Source organism: Danio rerio, chromosome 8, assembly GCF_052040795.2.
Source record: "Danio rerio strain M-AB ecotype USA chromosome 8, GRCz13ab, whole genome shotgun sequence".
Classification (NCBI taxonomy): Eukaryota; Metazoa; Chordata; class Actinopteri; order Cypriniformes; family Danionidae; genus Danio; species Danio rerio.
The window spans coordinates 36,473,387-36,495,598 of NC_141028.1; the positions used below are offsets into that span (position 1 = coordinate 36,473,387).

Sequence of the window (22,212 nt, forward strand, 5' to 3'; positions counted from 1 at the left end):
ATGAATAAATCTTTATTTCGATAGTTTATTAATCATTTACTAACTCAATCTAAATGATCTTAGAAACCTCCAACTACTCTTGAACAAATGGTTTGTAAATAATGCAATACTTTATTTAGTCATGAAAAATCAACCCGTCACAAAGTATGAAAGTACAATTATTAAGCACATTATAAATGTGCTTATAAGTCAAGAATACAGCATTCATAGCTGCAGTTATAAACTGCTTACTAACGTTTATTAATGTAGAGTTAATTCTTAACAAATAATGAATTCACTAGATGTGAATGCTTAATAAATGATTCATAGTGTGTAGTTATTATAAAGTGTTACCAATGTTTATATTAAAGGTTGCCACAGAATGAAAATATGGATATACTTAGGCATAGCTGAACAATAAAAGATCAGTACATGGGAATGACATATTGCGAGCGTCAAACATCATAGCCATCTTATTTGTTTACAGCCTTTCATAATTCAAAATGCAGGATATACAAATTATAAACATATTTAGCACCACCATGAAGCGGAATAAGGTGTGTTTGAATGCATCTATGGTTAGTTTAATTAAATAAATGTGTATACTGTAAAATCAACTGTGAATATATTTGCAGTGAGGCAACAAAACATTTAAACTGCTAATTATAAGTGTTTAATACACGTTTATGCACCCTGTCATATCTCTCAGAGTCAAAGAAATTCAATAAACTGTTATAAAAATATAATATAGGTTTATGTAGCGGTTGATATGAACTCTTTCCTGTGTGGAAATAACCGTGTAAGTCACTTTAGTAGACAATTATAATTTTAGTGTTAATCTCCAGCGGTTGTAAATAAGAATATAAAACTATTTCTGGAGATTTTTTTTTTTGCATTTAAGCCACACGCCTACTATGCAGATATCAGTGAACAATTCAAATATTGAATCAATGCACTCTATGGCACCTTTAAATCATCAACTACTGATTCTTTTTACACTCTTACTAGCTATTTAATAACAGTAAAAAAACATTTTCCTCTGTGTGTGTTTTGAGTGTCATATGCCACTGAAGCAGACACATTATTACATTTAAAATTTTATTTAATAATTGATCATTCATTTAAACAATGGTCGATCATGGAAGTTTGTGGAAAGGGATATGCCTACTTTTAATAAGACTTTTAGAAGGATTAACATGTTTAGTCTCGCACTGTTTAAAAGAAACCTGTACTGTCCCCCTTTACGTATAATAAAACCTATTTAGAAAGACTTGTTTCAATATTCCGATGCCCCGTTTTCAGTAAATAATGCAAACCAAATTAATCGAATCAATATCAAGAAAAATAACGTGTGTGGAATATGCTGGAAAAAGGTGGCCATACATTTTACAAGATTTATGATGCTCATAAATGGTCTTTGCTTGTCTGAGCAACTACAGTACAACAACTTGTGTACCGCTAGAGGCAAGTAATGCAACCAAGATGAGCTAAAGCAGTGACACACATGCCAAACACAGCGAACACTGGCCAAGCACAGATGAAGCGGTGGGAGGTGGAGGATGAACAGGGGTTTTAACAGTCATGGTAGAACAGCAGGGTTACCCACCAAACGGGGTTACTAAGGGTATATGAGCGGACAGGGAGGTGGCAGAGGGCTCCCAACATGTTATGGCTGCCAACTGTTGTCCTGATGATCATTGTCAGCAAGGCAAGAAAAAAAGGTGGAAGAGACAGAAGGGGAGAATCAGAGAGTTGGTGGATAAGATTCACAGTGTGTTAAAGATCAGTAAATGAGTGGAAGAACAAACAGTAGGTAATTAACAGAAGATCACCAGCTAATGTTCATGTCTGATTAGGTTATGCAGAAAAGCTGTTCCAGTGTGTTAAGAAGTTGACTATAGATTTATATGTAAAATTTATCAGATATGAAATAGACCAGTGATTCTCAAACTGTGGTACGTGTACCACAAGTGGTAAGCAGGCTTCCTTCTAGTGGTACTCAGAGGAACTGCTGAATAATTAAAATAAAGAAATGAACACGCTTTTAATCCTTTGATACGTACAGTAACACAGATGTGATCAGTAAATATTCATTTATTCTATTTTCAATTTTCAAATGTTTGTTATGTATTCTATCATTTGAAGATAATTTAGTCTCCATATTTGTAACGGTTGTTGGAGGCGTATCCTGTATTTTTTTATCCCAATGTCGACAGGTATGTAGGGTTGGGCGATGTCGACCAATTTGGCATTGTACGATGTCTAATGTGAAACATCGTGATGGACGATGGCATCATTAAGACAACATTGGGGTTGTTTGACAGAGTGCGCGCGACGTGTCTGAAGAGGGAGGAGGGATCCTTGGGTGAGAAGGGTGCGCAACTTATTGTGTGCATGACAGTGTGTGGCTGTGTTTGTGTGGTCATGTGATGTGTGTTTTCAGCGGACGGAGGGCTGTTCAAAAATACTATGTAAAACTTGGTGTGGATCATTTTTGTTCTAAAATGCCATTTTAACACTAAGACGTATTAGTGTAAATGGGGCCTAAGTGTGTATTTTTCGAGAGTGAGTTTGTGACAGGGGTAGAGCGAAGGATCGCGATGCCGGCTCAGCATTGTGTTCTCTATTGTCCATCAGCGATGGAAGATAGCATCGTCTATCGGCCCAACACTACAGGTATGGTTTAATCACTTGCTTTTCGGACAGACAAAGCCTACTCTAATCAGCAGTGAGCAGATCTAATTTCTAATTTAAGTATGTAAATTCAATTCATATATTTGAAATACAAGTTAATGTTCAGATTTTAAAGATATATGTTGCTTGTATATGTGACTTTTTTCTATATTTAAAATTTTACCAAAAAGAGTTTGAACATTAATATGATGACATATAGCCTATATTTATGAGGTCCAAGGAACATTTCCAGGTTTTGATGAATAGGCTACTATATGATAATACTTTACATTTAAATACAGCAGTTTTCTTTTTACTTTAAGAAAAGTGCCATTTTTAATTAACTTTGAAAAATCACATTTTAATTTAAACGCTGATGTTTTATTTTATTTTTTTCCTATAAGCACAGTGCTGTGTTATTGTTCAAACTATTTAAAATGTTTAAAGTGGCTGACAATAATAAAGATGATTAATAAGAAGAATTAATCACGTTTTGAACTGCGCAGAGCTGTAGCTGATTAATTAGGCCTACTAGTAGAAAAATTATGGTGGCACTTGGAGAGACCATTTTTTCTGAGGTGGTACTTGTTGAAAAAAGTTTGAGAACCACTGAAATAGACTATTTCAATGTAGTGATGTCACTAGCCCATGAACATTTCCTGCTTGTCGTGTGTGTGTGTGTGTGTGTGTGTATGTGTGTGTGTGTGTGTGTGTGTGTGTGTGTGTGTGTGTGTGTGTGTGTGTGTGTGTGTGTGTGTGTGTGTGTGTGTGTGTGTGTGAGAGAGAATGTAAATTATGCATTACATAAAAGGTACACAGTTATAGAAACTTTTTGGTAATGGCACTGATTTTAACTTTCACATCCTTAAAAGCACAAAATTTGCTTTCAATATGAACATACAGAAAGTTTGTTCAGTTAGCTATCGGAATGAGTGGGTTTATTAAGTAAAAAAAAAAAAAGTCAATTTGTTTAATGTATTTTGAATCAATTCATCAAAAGAACATCTTAAACAAGCGTGTAAATCAGAGTGTTAGTCTCTGCTTCAATCACCAGTGTTAGTCTCTGCTTCATCAATGGTAAAGTTAAAATAGAAGCAATACCAATGGGGAGTCTGTTCTTCTTGTTTGCAGGTGTAGTAGCAGGGGAGAGCTGGGGTGTGTTTGAGGGCGTGAGCTCCAGACTGTTGCTCTTTGTTGTGCGGGACTGAGGAACATTAGCAAGAAGAGTTTCTAGAGCCAGATGCTCTTCCTCTCTGAGCTGATCGCCTGCTGTAACACTGCGCACAAAGTCCACCTGGACACAGAAATAAGACAAGTTTTAACATGTGGGCAAACGTATTCAAACAAAAATTCAGATTATTTTTTCAAGTTGAATTCTTATGAAATATAATGAAACTTTTTGTGTCTTCAAGTAATCCGTTCAAGTCCTCACATTCGCCTGATTTTCCTTAATATGCTTAACATAAATTATGCACATTAACAAATAATTTTTGCACAAAAAAAATATTAATTTTAAAAAATATATACACAGACGCACCAGTCAACAGTTTGTACAGCTGAGCCGGTGCTATTGACCTGCTGTATATTACTTAATACATGATTCTAATCATGTGATGATAATGTAACAATCATACTAATCATTCTATTTACAGTAAATACATTTTCCTTTGAGTGAAGATGCTCGTGTTTTGATTGTCTTTCACACATCATGACATGACAATAGCCGTTTCCATCCAAACATGCAAATTAAAGTGTACTCACACTAGGCACAGTTGCATTGAACCGTGCCAGGGTGCGATTGTCCGCCTCCCCTTCATCAGATCCACCACTTTTGATGCTCATAAACTTATATAAAATCATTGTGCTGCACATATTAGGAGGTTTGCTGAAAGTGCAGCAAGGTTCATGTTCATTAAAAAAATAAGAATGATTATTAAATTTAAATTAACCCTCTGGGGTCTGAGGGTGTTTTGGGGCTCTGGAAAAGTTTTGACATGCACTGACATTTGTGTTGTTTTCAGCATCTTAAAAATATATAAATGGCTAACGTGTGATAACACTGTAAACAGCACAAGCTGGGCTACAATAATACCCAAGCAGCATGTTTGTATGTGTTTGTGTTTTTGAGAAAGAAACGTTTATGCGTGGTTAGTGAAAAACAAAAATTTTGAAATCACTGAAACAAGGCCGTGAAACACACAGAGAACATTTGTGCACAAGACCTTTGAGAATTGGATCTGGTAGTCTAGTGTTTTTACTTTAAAATGATGTGAGAATCATCTTGTTCACTTGCTCACAGAAAACAATATAATGGATTAAAATTTCTAAGTCACTTTTTGAGTGAAATTGGTTCATGCGGGAAGGTGTGAACTATCATTACTATGCAGTGAGTCACACCTGAGAAGACAAAGATCTGCATAATGAGCTGCATAATGAGCCATCAGACAGGTACAGTATGTGACTAGGAGGGAAGAGTTTCAAGAAGGAATCAGAGGAAAGATTATTTACTTTTTTGTTTGCAGTTTATTTAAAATATATTAATCACACAAAATAACTGGAGATACACTTGTGAGAGTCAGTACACTGTATAAAACTCTGCAAACTTTTAAACTTACACATAGCAAATCTACAGATTTTAATTTTTTATTTATTTTATTTTTATTTTTTTTGTAAATGAGTTTTGTTGCAAAATTAGATTTATCCATTTTGAGAAATGTTGGTTATTTGACATTATTATTTAAGACATCAACAGTCAAGTTCATTTAAAATTTTATAAATTAAACTATTTCTTGAGCTGAGTGAAGTCCAGGAATACAATATTCTTCAAATCCAGGATATTTTTAATTTAACTTTATATCTATAAATAGTTTATAAATAAGTCAAAAACATGCCAAAATGCAACATATTATTTTAACATTGTCAAACATCTTAAAATGGTTAAAAAAAACAATACATTATAATATATGGAATAGTATATACAAAGTTTAAATTATAATAATACGATTCTGAGTTAGTTTTGGTAATCTCATATTAGAGCAATGTTATTTTAAAGAGTGATAATTAATCCATATTAACAAAAATTACTGTAAGCAAAAGAAAGCAGGTGAAAAACAACACCATGTGCGAAAATGAAATCTTTTAAACAGTCGCGTGCATCACAGCAGCTTTTGGCGCAAGTTATCATCCTCTCATTCAGTATTCACAGTAATTATTTAAATAATAAACTTACAAAGGACACTTAGAAATGTAACCTTGCAGACAGGTATCCTGTGATGGGGAGCAGGGCAGGAAAAAAGCAGTATTTTATTGTAACCGCTGGCCTTCTTCTTGACATCAGCAGAGACTGACAGACGCAGGATTGTTTTTATCTTGGTCCACTTCTGTAGCGTTTTTAAACATTTTGTGAAGTTGAAGGCTACATCTTCATCTAATAGTTTGTCGGAATGACTCTCATTACTGAGCAAACTCGGAGTACTTCTTGTCTACTTTAGCTCTCTTTGCCACTGGTCCTTTACCTCCATTGTTTTCACATCTGAATTTACATATGAAGCGCGCTTACTGAGAGGCGGGACCACGCTGCTGTAATGAGGCGATATAGGAGAATCCGTACAGTCCTTACTTTTATACGGATTACATAAAAAAGAGATCATTTATTTTCGACTTGAATTGGTTAATGCAAAAGTAGACATATCAAGCTTTATATAGATATCATAAATTATCTTCTTTGTTGACTATTTGCTGCGTTTCCTTTCATTTTAGTGACGTGTTTTTCTGACCACAGTCTGCTCGCGCCTTAGACGCTTGTAATAACAATGCCTCGTGGGCGTGGTCGCATTAAAACTAATGAGATCAGACTGAGAAACTAGACATAGCGTTGGTTTCATACTGATTACTTTATCATGCAATGTTTGTTTTCAACATGCATAGCTGCGTTTAAAAGTAGACACTTTAAGTTTTCTAGAAATACATTTCTCATCTGTGTGCGTTTTGTATTCGCTGAGTTTTAGCGCATTTTACTGACTCGTTTCTAAAAGCAGTTCACGGAGAGAGAAAAGACAGAATGCCTACACTGTTTGTTTTCCTTATTTTGCAAAAGCACACACGTTTGTTGTTGTTGTGAGTGTACAGAACAAAAAGTAGACACCTAACAGATTCAATTGATGTACTGATCTTATCTGTACGATCAAAATTGAAAGTGTAATTTAAGTTCATTTCAGCAGTTTGACGCCACCACCTGTCAAAACGCGTATACGTGGTCTTCGACCCCAGAGGGTTAAACAGTCCCTTAAAAGTTACGTTGCGTCTTCAGATTTGCACTCTGGCGCACTTTGCACTCACACTACAGGCACACCCAGTGCTTAATTTGTGAATTGCGAGGTCCTGGAACAGATCGGAGTAACCGATCCGGCATGTAACCCGAGGATGGAGAGGTGTCACGCACGAAAGTGGAGAGCAGGGGGTGGGTGCAGTGGATTAAATGTTAGATGGCGGAGGGGTGTCCAGATTGAAAGGATTAAGGATGAAAGTATAGAGCGGTTGTTTGTCGCAGACGAAAGTGAAGAGGGTTGGGAAAGTGAAAGTGAACAATGAACGGGGGATCAGTAAAATGAGGTGCCAGATCAGATTACAGAGGTGCCGGATCCGGTGCTTTTTGGCACAAATAAGCCCTGGGGAGTACCGCACCAAAGCCCAACCGAACCAAGCTCTGGCACACCTCTTCCAACTGGGCCAGGGACAGTCAACACTCTCAGGGCGTACTCCCACTATATACAGTTGCCTTGAATCAGGCTGAAGCACGCTTGTGCCCCCTCCCATCTTCCGCAATGGCCCTCACTCTCATTACATTCGGCCCGAGCTCGCTACATCATCGATGATGCGCTGTTCAGTTTAAAAAGCGCTCTCTCACAGCACAGTGGAGATTTCTTTATACCGTTATATCGTTTCTGACTTTGGGAGGCAGTGACACGCAGTCAGATATTTCGCAGAACAGATCAGCAACTTTTGATGTTCATAAGCAATCATAAAGTCTTCGTGCTGTAGACATTAGGAGGTTTGCTAAAGGTGCAGCTGTCGTCCACTGAGGGGTTTGCGTCTTTAATAATCTACGACAGTTTGCGTTCATAAAACAGTAAGAATGATTAATTAATCCATATGAAACAGTCTCTTAAAAGTCACGTCTCGTCTTCAGTTTTCAGGCTCAGGCGTGCTTTGCACTTACACAGCCCAAGTGCTTTGGCACCTTTTCCAACCGGGCCAGGGCTGGCTAACTGAACCGTGCCTAAGTCCGATCCAGAGCACTCACACTTCTCAAACAATCTAGGAAACCAGCCTGGGCACCTTTCGGATAGCATAGTGCGAGTACGCCCTTACTTGTCAAATGAACCGGGAAATGCAACCGGCCGATGTTCAGATAACCTAGTGTGAGTACATCCTTAGACTAGAATATTGCATAAAACATTTGCATATTAAGCACCATTTCCTGTCAAAGAGAGCAAAATCGCCACTTCCTGATAAAACGATCATCAAATATCTAACCGGACTTTCTGTGGTAGGAGAAGCCACTGTGCGATTCTTTTCTTATATGAAAAATTACTTGTGCCTCAGAAGACAAAGACAAAACGCAATGAACAGTCTTAACTGGTTTTTAGAGGTCTGAGACCGCTCTGGGAGGTAATAATACTGAACCAATTTAATGACGGACATGGACTAAGAGGTTTTAGTAAGACCAAAACAACATTTCAGATGTTTTACAATGTGGTCTGCTAGCAGGTTTTTCCATTACCACAATCTCATTGTGTCCCATTTTATCTTTATTTGTCAAAACAAAAATCACAAAACTTTTGATGCGCAAACTGAAATTTGTTTAGCAAATGACTTTCCATCGTAGCTTATGCACATATTTTGGTATTGGATAAAAAGTTAATCCAACTCAGTTGTGCGCATTAAGTTTTTTTAATGCAAATTTTCAAAATATATGAGCATCTTGCAGTTTTCATTAACCATTTCTTATTGAATATTCTAAAATGTGCAAAAAAATAGGTGGATGGAAATAACAGTGTGTCAATAAACTACATATCTAAACTACAACAATACTAAATCAATTCATGGGTTAATATAAACAAAAACTCCAGTGCGGGAATCTGTGAAACGACTGCACACTGCACATTTTATTTTGGTGGAAACAAAGCAAAAAAAAATAAAAAATAGGTATTTTTCGATATCATATCGAAAAAAAGGCCTATAAAGATACACAATAAGATTTCTTTATGTCTTCAGGTAATCTTTGAACTCATTCTTCATCAGTCCTGGTAATTAAAGCAGGTGGGCCTCATTATTCAGCGATCATCATTAGTGAATTTCAAACAGTGAGTCTAATGCAATAACAACATAGGAGTCGGGCTAATTGGCTCTGTAAATGACAGTGCGATGATGAACACCTTGCTGCTCTTGCGGAGAAGAAAACTGGGAAAGGCAGGGTTATTAGCTGTTAGCAGTGCTGGGCAGGAAGAGTTAAAGCATTACGACTTTGAAGGTATGTGGAGCGACTGTTACTGCTGGATTAACGGGACCGGTTCAGACATGCCTACTTTGCAATCTCTTGTTTCTTGACAGAACGAGAACTTTTTATAGATATTGTGTAAGAGCTGACTATGGCAAAAAGCTGAGTGATATGTTGTGGTTAAGGGTGCCAAAGGAATAAAAAAGTGATTAGTAATCACTAATAAATGACATGATACAGTTATCAATTTAATAAACTGTAAAATATCAGATCAGAAAAAAGTCGTTGATTTACTTGGCTGCTACATTTTGGCTTAAAGGCCCTGATATCAAAGCGTTTATTTGAAGTTTATTTTCAAGAATCTGAAACTGCTTGCTCTATATCAGAGATGGATGGGCAATAAATCAATATATGTATAATATAACACACTTGTGTTGCCAAATAGGAGCTTTTGTGTTGAAATTTGTAGAAATATATATAAATCTAATTTTACAACCCGTATGCACAATACAGAGGTAATTAGAAGGATAGAAAATGTGGGATATTTGAAGCATACAAGTTCTTTATTTTCTAAATTGAAGATACTTAAGTTTATTGATTTAGTTCAATTTAAAATGGCACAATTTATGTTTGAAGCTAGAAATATTTTTTTCTCAAATGTATAAAAAAAATTTGATGAAAGACGAGGGATTTAACCTGAAAGAAGAACAAAAGCTAAGGAGGTTAAAAACAGGGACAACTTTAAAAAGTTTGTATACAGTATGTGGTGTGAAATCATAGAACAGATTCTTAAACAATGTCAGGATAATCAATATAAAAAAGTTGTATAAAAATATATTATTTAAGGAATTTGAGTAATAAAGGTGATTGTAAAATTACGAAAAAATGCTTAAAAAATGTATTATTAAAGAAACATGTTAATGAATAGAGGTGATTGAAAACAGAACAAAATGAGAAAGGTATGATGAAATTTCAGTTAATGGCTGTCTGCAATACTATGATGTTTTGGGTCTGTTATAAAAGGCAAAAGGATGAAAATGTATCATGGACAAAGCAGAGATAAGTAAAAGAATTGCTGAACGTGCAAAGATACTGAAATGGACATAATAATAATAATGATAATAATAATAATAATAATATAAATAATAATAATAATAATAATACATTTATTTTATATAGCACCTGTAAAAGTTACTTTCTTAAAGCACTTTACATACAAATCAAGACAACATGCATTAATGATACAACAATTATAGAAGTATATCTATATCTATCTAGAGTTAAAGTCAGAATTATTAGCCCCTGTTTGTTTAGTTGTTTTTTCCAATTTCTGTTTAATGGAGAGTAACCATTTTCAACACATTTCTAATCATAATATTTTTAATAACTCATTTCTAATAACTGATTTATTTTATCTTTGCAATGATGACAGTAAATAATATTTTACTAAATATTTTTCAAGACACTTCTATACAGCTAAAAGTGACATTAATGATTAAAGGCTTAACTAGACGAATTAGGTTAACTAGGCAGGTTAGGGTAATTAGGCAAGTTATTGTATAATGATGGTGTGTTCTGTAGACAGTCGGAAAAAAATTTGCTTAAAGGGGCTAAGAATTTTGTCCTTAAAATTTTGTTTAAAAAAAAAAAACTGCTTTTATTCTAGCCGAAATAAAACAAATAAGACTTTCTCTAGAAAAAAAATATTATCAGACATACTGTGAAAATGTCCTTGCCCTGTTAAACATCATTTGGGAAATATCTAAAAAAAAAAGAAAAAAAAAATTCAAAGGGGGGCTAATAATTCTGACTTCAACTGTACATAGAGTGTCCAGCGAGCAGCATAATGACAAAAGACCCTGTCGACCCTAGATCGCAGATGAGTTTTAGGAACAGCTAGGAGACCACACTTAGAATATCATAAATTTTTAGTAGGGGTTTTCTGGTTTTCGTAGTTCTCAAAAATGCATAAAACCACATAATTACATATACATCTAAATATCATTATTAACAGCGCTTACAGGAATTGGATATTGGTAATAGAATTTCAGTTTCGATTTAACTACAATTAAAGAAAAAAAACTGCAATTGTGCAATCAGACTTTGTGTTAATGTCCTTGTGTACTGATTCACGTGCAGGAGCTGTATGAAACACTAAGTCTGACAAAATTACAAATGTATAAATAATAATTTTTATTTGTAACACGTAAATGTAAAAGGGCAAATATGAATAAATTAATAAATAAATACATACATGTTTTTTTAGATTTATACACACAAGTATTTTTCCACTTTTATTTATTTCCACTTATTTATTTTAAAATGTATATAAATTTTTTCTTGTAAATTTATTTATTACATTTTATTTAAATTTATGTATTATTAATTGTTTATTTATTTATACATGACATTACATAAAGATGAAAATCTTTATATTTTACAGAATCATAAGTAAATATTAAATCAAATATCTTTTTTACTGCATGTACAATATTGTCAATTTTATGTTCAGAATATTTATCGACTAAGCTGAAATAAAAATAAAAAAAAAGACTCATCTTAAGAGAGCTGTTCCGGAAACATTGAATCTATTTCTTGAAGCCCTAACATTTTGCCAAAAAAAAGGATGTGAAAGTGCAAAGGAGTACTCATATAACAAGTCATAGTGCGAATTCTTACAAAACCCCACACTCCAATACTACTCAGGCCTGTTATTTCATTCAACCTTGCGAAAGGCAACATTGAGCTCATTTGTACTTTTGATGACGTAACCATAAAAGTCAGCTGACATTAACTTCCTTCCATGAGTGTCTTTTTCTTTATTACTTACCAAAGCTAAAAGCTGATTATGAGTCATGTAAACAACAGTCCGTGTGAGGCCCTCCAGTAAATTCATTGACGACATCGGTGGAGTCTCGACAGCCCTTCCACCAATGACCACGTCCAAAAAGGCGGCAACACACATCTGAAAAGACCAAAAAACTAGAGTCGATACACAATATACACCATCTGACTTATTTCAATCTTTAATCAATGTATTGCAATTAGCGCTGTCAAAATTAACACGTTAACGCATGCTATTAATTTGAAATAATTAACGCGTTAAAAAAAATTTATGCAATTAACACTTTTTTTTTTTTTTCCTGTTGTGGCCAGGGGCAGACGCCGGGCAGTTTCCCACTGTTTCGACATACTTTTTGGGCCGGGCTAGTGTGCAACTTAAGCAACTTTTTTTTACATGTAGTTCTGCCCAAACAAATATTTGTTGCATTTTTTAATTGTTTAAGTTCATTTGATTGACAATGTAAAAGCTGTGAGCTACGTTTGATGTTTCATTGTTGAGTTATACATTTGTTTAGGGTCTCTGACACATTGCTTTTATTATTTATCTTTATTTTATTAATTAACATTAACTGTGTGCGTCAGCAGGCAGTTTTTGTTATGCGCATTATTTTCTAGGCTCCCTTAAAACACACAGGCACCCACATTTCCAGAGTGGATTATGATTTTATTTTAATAATAAATAAATGAAAAAAGTAGTTTTTTAATTTGTCAACTCTCGTTATTTCCTATATATGGTTTTTGTGCTTTTATAGAATGGGAGTTGGTAAACCTATTCAAGGGCATGCACAGATGTTCTATACTTTATTATTATTATTAAAATTTTCCATATCTGCAATTCCTGTATTTTGGCATTTTTTTGCAGTCCACTTAGAATCCAACATGGAAATCAATGTTTTCTTTATTGGCATTGGTTGTTTTGAAATTCAAATGGCATTAACATGCCTGTGTTTTTATTTCTGTAATAATTATGGCTGTCAAGCCAGGATCTTGATGGTTTATTGTGGGTATGTTGTTTACATGAAGAAATCTGTGTTACAAGTTAAACAAAAATTCTAATAATGAATTATATTTTGAATTTAAACAGTATTTGTCTTGCGTTTACATTAATTTTACACTCGAATAGCCAAAACTGCAAGTTTCAGTCTTTTAAATGCGATTAATCACGATTAATTGTGATTAATTTTTTTTTAAAGTGCGATTAATTAGTTAATTTTTTTAATCGATTGACAGCACTAATTGCAATACACACTGTCATGTGAGGAAATATGAGGTTTGGCTTTAAAAAATTTATCAGCAAATGTTCAGTGACATATTTAATTGTGTGATCAAATAGTGTTGAGAATCATATCATTACAATGGTGTTGGTTTTACTAAGAATTTGCTACAGCATATATAAACACAAGAAAGCTTTGCAATATTGGGATTAGGGCTTAACAATATAGCATTTAGTATCGATATATCGTTTAGTATTGATTATGCCAATAGAATTCTGCGATGTTGAGTTGTGATTATAATTAACCAGGAAACCGTTCAGAACACAAGCAAAGTTTATCAAGACTACAGTGAACAAATAAAAGGCATGTGGCTTAGTAAAATTTCAAATTAGTTTATAGCATTTGGCCACTACAAAATTATAAATTTTAGTTTTTTTTTTCTAGTTAAAATGTTTATTTTTTATTACAATGAAGACTATACAGTGCTGATAGTGTTATTTTATATTTGATTACATTGTTTAAAATCATATTACATTGTTACATTACATTTACCTCAATGCTGTTTGAATATCCATAAAGCACTGTCCATTTAATTTGTATCTTTGTTCTTTTGTAAAAACTATTCTTCTAATTATAATTTGTTTACTGTACTTCATAATAAACAAACTCCCTACAAAATTATCACAATAAAACTATATGAATTCAGAATAGTCATTTAAATTATCTTATGAAGTTACAGTAATGTCATAATATATATCGCATGAAAACAAAACAATGTAATGTTAGTTGTTTCCAATATCGTGCAGGCTTAATTGGGATTGCATCTTACCTTGTCAAACTTTAATAAACTGCTTTTACGTCGAGGATCTCCATCATCTGCATCAGACATTGCTAACTGCTGCAACAACTGCCCCACCTAAAACACCAGATAACAGTTTAGGGTGTGATATTGAGCAAAACAAAAAAGGACAATATTATGTCTAAAATTCTCTCTCAAAATTAGCTTTGCTTGTTGAATTTTCTTGTGATAAACTGCAGAAGGTTTTATCCTGGTATACAATATATCACAATGTTGATCTAAGATTACTTTAACAGGCATAACAAAAGCCCAAAATACTTGGTGTATTGTGTTATTGTATTCACATGTTCAGAGCAAATAATGCTTTAAACTAATTGCAAAAGGATGATAAAGTACAAATTATTATACTAAAATCTCATTAGTAAATATTAGTTAACGTATTAAAATTAACAATGGCAAATATTTATCCCATATCCCAAATATAAACGACAAAATTTATCCCACAACGGCTACATTACAGCTTTTCAATTAAAACATTCAGTCATGTTTTTTTTTTTTTTTTTTTAACAGCGAGTGATAATCGCACTAAAACGTATTAAAAGGTAAGTGGATTATAACAGCGCAAACTTTTCTGTAACCGTAGTAGTGCTGTGCGTCATTTGTTTGAACCTTTAAGGTAACGTGCAGACTGACTGACTGGCTGACTGGCTGACTGACAGGTGCGTGATGTGCAAGTCCAGCAAACACGACTCATAGCCATTTCACTTTACTTCAGGACGCATTTATACCACTCTGTAGGTCTATTGAAGACATTCATAAATATTCCTAGCAAATCTAATAAATGTTGGAGACATACTTGTTACATAAACTAAATCAACCAAATCGCACATCAGCAGCATTTATTTAAGAGTGCACAAGAAGATCTGCGCTTGAGCAGCGTATATTTGAGGGGGCCTACAAGAAGTTTTGTGCACGAGCAGAGGAAATCGGCGCGCAAGCAAAGAGATTTGCATGCTCGTAAGCTATTGCATAAATGCGATCTCGACTTGTAATGCTGCGCTTAAGACATTTGTCATTGAAATAACGCCACAGGTAGTTAGTAGATCTGTGTAAAAAAGGCTTACAGCCACAGCTGGAAAAAATTCTAGAGGAAATACTGTAATCGTATCCCAAATAAAAATTGATGTTAATATTTATTACATATAGGGAATACACACTCATAATTAAAAACAAAAGTTTTACATAGATTATTATTTTTATTCATTAAAATGTATCTATAAAAATTAATTTGTATCATATACATATCTATTTTATATAATAAATAATCATTTACTAAAATATATGCATTCGTGCGTGTGTTTATTTACCAAACGAATACACAGTAAACACACTACTTGTATTATGTAAATGCAAACCTTTATGTTGGATACTTTATATCTCAATCTTTGTCCAGCACTAATTTGTAATATAACTGATAATAAAACTAACATTACAGCATTATCCTCTACCTGCATGAGGTTGAAGCGTGCCACCTCATTGATGGGTGCATCTGAGATGATGCCGTACTGTTCGGGGTTGACGATGGCTGGACAGATGAAGCAGGTGAGCAGCAAGTCTGTGCACATCGTCCTCACCTCCCCAACCTCCAACCTCTCCACTCGTGCCAGCGTCTTATACATCTGAGACACGATCCAGCGCAGGCTCTGTGGGAAGCAGTAGGTGTTCTGCTTCAAGTAGCCGATAAAGGTGTTTACAAGAGCCACCAGCTTGGCCTCATTTTCCTCCACTGCTGCTTGAACCTTTCTGCGGTACTCGTCTGTGCCTTTCTCCCCAAACAGGCGCTCCTGCTGGGCTGGGGTAAAGCGCTCTATCAGTTTGGCTGGATCTGTCTCTAGATGGTCCTCGTCCTCTACCAGAAGCTGCATGATGGGCTCGTGGAGAGTAGCGGTGAGGAAAAGTTTAGCTGAATACAGGCCTTCGGAGAAGAGTTTGAAGAGGATGCTGAAGGCACACGTGCCTCGCCGTAACAACCGACGAGGGTTGTCATTTTCCTTTAGCTCAAATTCTACCAAATAACGCAGCACCTGATGAGAGTAGGACAGCAAAAATTAGACAAAAAACCTATTGGATAAGTGTTTAACACCATCGAACATGTATATATTTATATACTTCATGCACTTCCAATTCTTAGTATACAAAAGAAATTAATAATTTCATTAATCAAGAACATTTTTACCGTAAAGATATTTTAATGTCATAAAATACTTATATTTTAAATAAATGTTCAGTTGTTAGAAATTTCACACAATGAAAACTGAAAAAAGGTATCATTGTTTTCACAAAAACCCAACAGTTTTAATAAGGGCTAAGCAGTTAATTGAAATAGTGTCAAAATCGCGATTTGAACATGCACAATTTCACCAAAATCACCTTACAGCATGATTGTTCTGTGTGCTCCTGCAGTATGCTATTTAAACCAATCATAACACAGTGCGTCTGAACCAGGGTTGTTCAAACTCAGTCCTGAAGGGCCGGTGTCCTACATAGTTTAGCTCCAACTTCCTTAAACACACGTCCCTAGAAGTTTTTAGTATACCTAAAAAGAGCTTGATTAGCTGGTTCAGGTGTGTTTATTTGGGGTTGGAACTAAAATATGCAAGACACCGACATTCCAGGACCGAGTTTGGACACCCTCGGTCAAAACACAGGGCAAGAACAGGAGACAGAACTTAATGACAAACAGGAATGATGAGTTCAGCATTGGAAGACTTTGTGCTCTAACAAAGTCAACATCTATGGTGTGGGATTACTTTGGATACAGGAAGGCTGATCCATCAAAGAGCCAGGTAATTTGTAAGACTTGTCAGTCACATTTCACTTCTAAAAGTGCATGAAAAGCATGAGCGCCTTGCTTCCTTCATTATTTTTAACGTGCTTTGCTCTAAAAAAAAAAAAAGTATTACTTCTGATATGTGGTCAAGAAAAACATTGGAGCCTTACATGAGTTTGATGGTACACACACACACACACACACAAAACACACACACAACACACACACACAATTTGTTACACCTTTTTGTTACAGGTCTTAAAGACCTAATTGTTTTCCTTAGAAAATGTTTCAGATTCACACTGTAAAACATTTGTGTGTCAAAATGGTGATTAAAATCAAAAATCGCAATATTGTTCAAGAAAATCATGATATATTTCTTTTGTCCAAAATGCACAGCTCTAGTTTTAATAATCGAAAAGAATCATTTCTTGATCAAAACATCAACGCATTAAAATGATTATTATAAACAGTTAGCCATCAAAAGAAGGGGAAAAAACTATTTAGCTGACTTTACACATGGCAAAGTTATTGGGACTAATTCCGAATCAGTTCAGAAACTGCTGATCTACAGTTTTACAGTGAGAAGAGAATGATCCGAAAAAGAAAAAATATCCAATGCCTAGTGGTCAAAAGAGAATGGTCAGACTGGACAGTAACTCAAATAACCAACTAGATATAACTGAAGTCTGCAGTAGAGCATATGTGAATTTTCAACACATCAAACCTTGAAGCAGATAAGCTACACCAGTAAAACTACTATCGATAAACAACAACAAACTAAAAGCTAAATTTAAGCAACAGAAGATCTGAAAAATGCTGTCTGGTCTTGATTTCTGCTGCATTATTCAGATGGTAGGGTCAGAATTTGTCAGAAAAGGCCTGTTTTAGTAAACCAGCGTATGTATACTTATCTTATAGGTAATATAACAGCAAAGACATATATGCTTATATACATGGGTATGTAAGATAGGAAATATTATTCCCTTATTTACATAGGTATGTAGGTAATATACATTTCTTTTACCTGCAGCAGGTAGCTTTCATCCTCCTGCATGATGCAGTTGCCATAGAGAGTGGTGAAGACAGTGTGTATGACCCCCTGTGTGTGCTCATTATTAAGTCTCTCTCCTGCCACCAGACAGGACGCCACCAATCGCGGGTTCTCCCTCAATCGGCTCAGGAACTCTCCATAGATGCTCTCCTGAAAGCCCAGTGTTTTATAACCATCCACAAACTGTGTGTCCTCCAGAAACTTGGCATGCTGGCAGCATTCTGCAGGTGAGGCCTCGGCACTGGAAAGAAAATAGACATATTTAGAGGACTAAATGCCAAATAAGCCAGAAATTGACCCAGAAATTCATTGGTGTGAAGGTGCAAATGCTGTCGAGATAAAAAAATATCTAGATAATATTTGCTGATTTCCTTAATCATGCAATATTAAAAGGGAATAATCAAACTATTACCATTGTGTAGGATTTTCACCGTATTTTGCGTCAGGACAGTCTATAAACACACAGCTGTTTGACACTATTCTCTGCAGCTACAGAGGCATTGAAGGACGACAGATTCCTGCATTCAGCGTGCAGTATCAAATTCCATTAAAACAACACTCTTCCAGCAGTTCTTACTCTCATCTAATATCTTGTTTGTCATGGGGGGCATGCATGAAATGTTGCTGAATGAAAGTGAAACTGCAGTTAAAGTCGACAAATTAAAAATGAAACACCCGAAATTACATTAAACTCCAGAGGAAATGTGGATATTGTGGTGACAATGACGTTAATCGAATTATGTGCTGTAACATGTAAAAAAAAAACGAAAGGAATGTTCAAAAAGCAACTCATGTAAACACCTTAATCATATTATTGATTCAGATTAAAACAAATAATTTGATTACTGATGTCCATGTAAACGTAGTCATTGACTGAATTACTCTTCTGAATCTGAACTGAATCTTTAAAAATTACAGTTTCATGGACAAATTAAGCCATGAAAAGAAATAACTGAATTTCTCATGGTTCAGGTTAAAAGAGATTTAAGATATATGATTTTCAGCTCTTGTTTTGTTTGCTTGGAAAAGCAGAAAAAATATAACATTAAGTCTAAAGTGTAACTCTGTAAATATTAACCATATAGTGGGCTGTTCTTGTACAAAATCACTATCAAAATTATAATCATACTGGCACACAATAAAAAAAAAGTGACATACTCGCTGTCAGTTCACACCTTATTAAAATCAACAACAATTATGGTATTATCACTGATGACAGCACAAAACTACAACCCAGCAACTCAAAACTAGAACAACTGCAAAAAAGAAAAAAAGAAAGCTTCTTTTTAATGTTTCAAACAGAAAAAAAAAACATATACAGGTTTGAAGGAACATTAGGCTGAGTAATATTTTTCCCAAGTCTGAAATTATGCAAGACATAAAAGCAAGCATTAGTCAATCAGATGCCTGAACTTGCAAAGCCAGATAACTCATTCGGCTCTTTCCCCAGCCACTACCACTGAGATAATCCACAAAGTGATCTCAGAGGACTAGTTTGCACTGGTATTAAGGTGCATTTTCATTGATCTAATCAAAAGTGGACAAAAGAAACACCTTACTGCTCACACTTGCCATTTAAATGCGTTTATTTTGTCAACTTTCAAAAACTTCTCTTCTGGGTGAGTATTGGATTTCTCTGATCTATAACACTTTGAAATCTAGCACAGTTTTCATAAACTATAAAGATAATATTAAAAGTAATCTCCCAGAACAGTTAAAATGCTTTATAAACAAGTTACTTTTACGCATTGACTAATGAAATTATAGATACCATTTCATTTCCCATAAACTTTTATTAGGCCTAGATACGGTTCGGTTTTACAGTTTTACCGTGCAGAAGTGTCTAAAGGAACTTATATGTTCATATGCTGTTGTTTTTATGGTAAATATTTCAGAACATCTAAATTAAATAAATTAGGTCAATATTAAGATTAATGCTGCATATTATAAATAGTTTCAACATTGATATCATTATGTAGATATTACAGTTGACCAGCACCCCAGATCAGAAGACATGAGATTTGTGGAATCACTGCAGTTTCACCATAATGGAGTAAAAGTTTATTATACGTATATGTAAGAGCATTTCAGGAGAGTTTAAAGCATTTAGTCAAAAAAATAACTATTTGTAACTTTAACTTCTTAAGGCCCAACATGTTTTTATTTCTCTTTGCTATTTGGGCTTATTGGAACCTAATTAGTATAAAAACCTAAGTATCATCTTTTGATATGATGTACTTTTAGAAAAAAATGATGTCATATATGTGGACTCGTGGTCTGAATTTACATAAAACACTTTTTCCTGACTGTTTTGTAATGCATATTTAACACGGAACATTTTTGAACATGTTTTGACTATCAGAAAGTAAAAACAACATTTGTTTCCCATTTTGGACAGTTAGTGTTTGGGACATTTCATATGCTGCAAAACAGTTGCAGGATGACACTGTATGTCTGTAACAAAATATGAAACATTTTAAGTATTTTAAATAGCCACTTAAGAGCTAAAATGTGCTGTCCACATATGTGGCCACTAAGCACTGGGAGGTTAATAAAGAATCATTTTGAGTTATTTTTATGATGACAGTTTTATTATTCAATTTCTGCACCTTTCCTAGAAATCCACAGTTTAATTATCTTTGCTCTTTTGTTTTTATTTATGCTTGTAATTATTTTTTATATTTTATGCATAATTTTATCTCCTACAGCATCATCCATTCAATGTAAATGAGTTCTTTCCAAATAGAGCTATTTACCTTCTGGTGAAATTGAATTGATCAAAAAAATTACTATTTTTTAAAAGAAAATCATCGCAATTTTTCCAATATGGTACAGCCAGCCCTAAGACACATCATCCAAATATCCAAAGGATTTGAGGCTTAAACTCACATTTCTGAATGTTACTTTAAATAGCATAAAATAATTTTCAATTTTTAAAAACATGTATCTTATTATAAAATTCTGGTTCACGAGCGCTGCATGAGCTCTGTATGAGACATATTTCACCCTATTTATTTTTGCAAGGTAAAACAAAAAAAGATTAAAAATATCGTGACTGATTTGTCTTTGTTTCTAATATGTAATGTATTTTTTTTTATTGTCATGTCGGCAACCAAGGCTATTTTCATGGCAAGAACATTTCAATAATAAATAAACAATTAAGAACAACAAACAAATGAATACACAAGTTAAATACGATTTTAGTGTTAATAAATTATAAGAATTTTTTAAAAATTCTGGTGTCACTTTACTAAAAATGTCCTTAAGAGAGTTCATTTCATAAAAAAAGTCTTCTAGAATCATTAAAAACAGGACAGTCCAGTAAAATGTGTTTTACGGTAAAGGAAGAGGTCTTTATCTTTAAGTAAAAAGGCATGAGTTAATCTTGTATGCCTAATACGACATCTAGAAAAATAACTTGATCAAATAGATTCTTAAACAGTCTAAAAATTCTGTTTGAGATTTTAGGTTGGATTTCATGTAATTTATTATTTTCCAATGCATCCCATTCCTCTTGCCACTTATTTAAAATGTAAACGTTAGGGATGTAACGGTATTGTAAATACCGTCATACCGCAATATTAATTTTTTTCGATATTACCGAAGTCGCATGACTCGGTAAAACTATAGGTCTTCTGAGAAAATTTGCTCAGGCGAATGAAGCGAACGGGAGGTAACGAAAACTACAATTGCCATCAGCCCATGCTTGTCCATCATCCCTTGCGGTCTGTTGTTGCTACAGATCCAGTAATGCGGAAATGGAGTGTGCTGCTAGAAGCGGGGATGAAAAGAGCTGGAAAACTCTAAAGCAGGTCGCACACCAGAAGCGCCGCGACACGGCGCGTACATGACAGATTAAAGTATCGCACACCAGACGCGCACATTCGAATGATATTTAACATGAAACTAATCAGATGGCGCTCTGTGGCGCGGCTGAAAAATGAACTGCGTCCTGAGCCGTCGCCGGGCGCCGCCGACTTGCGGCGCCGGTGTGTGTATCCTGATAGAAACCTATAATTAGAATTCTAAAATACGTGGCGCTGCGCGGCGCGCCGCCGAGCGTCGCTTCTGGTGTGCGACCTGCTTTACACGCACAGTTCAGTCTTGCATTATCTCCGTGTAAGTTCAGACTTCGCAAGTTTGATCAAGGCTGCAGTCTCTTCTTCTCAGTTTGATATGGAAAAGCAGATTATACCGAGGAGACGGGTAAATCTTCAAAGGGAACAGTGTACTTTATAACTTCATTCACATCACCCTGGCTTCGTTGTTTCACTTTCTCAACAATAAAATGTAAACATGATTTAAGGAACTGCCTATTTT

At 34.7% G+C, this 22,212-nt stretch overlaps 1 protein-coding gene across 8 annotated transcripts in view; it reads right to left on the bottom strand.

Annotated features, from left to right (window-relative positions):
- The window catches only part of gapvd1 (GTPase activating protein and VPS9 domains 1), an 85,645-nt gene that overhangs the window by 37,058 nt on the left and 26,375 nt on the right, over window positions 1-22,212 (bottom strand). For 4 of the 8 annotated variants that reach the window (XM_087263129.1, XM_087263127.1, XM_087263128.1 and 1 more), the window contains exons 3-8: window positions 17,866-18,133; window positions 15,517-16,092; window positions 14,039-14,125; window positions 11,982-12,116; window positions 3,754-3,946; window positions 1,586-1,666 (exon numbers count right to left, since the gene is read on the bottom strand). In XM_087263129.1, the coding sequence (XP_087119255.1) occupies window positions 1,586-1,666; window positions 3,754-3,946; window positions 11,982-12,116; window positions 14,039-14,125; window positions 15,517-16,092; window positions 17,866-18,133 (1,340 nt within the window). The remainder of the gene's footprint in view (window positions 1-1,585; window positions 1,667-3,753; window positions 3,947-11,981; window positions 12,117-14,038; window positions 14,126-15,516; window positions 16,093-17,865; window positions 18,134-22,212) is intronic. The other 4 variants (XM_087263131.1, XM_087263132.1, XM_087263130.1 and 1 more) reach the window with 1 other exon arrangement.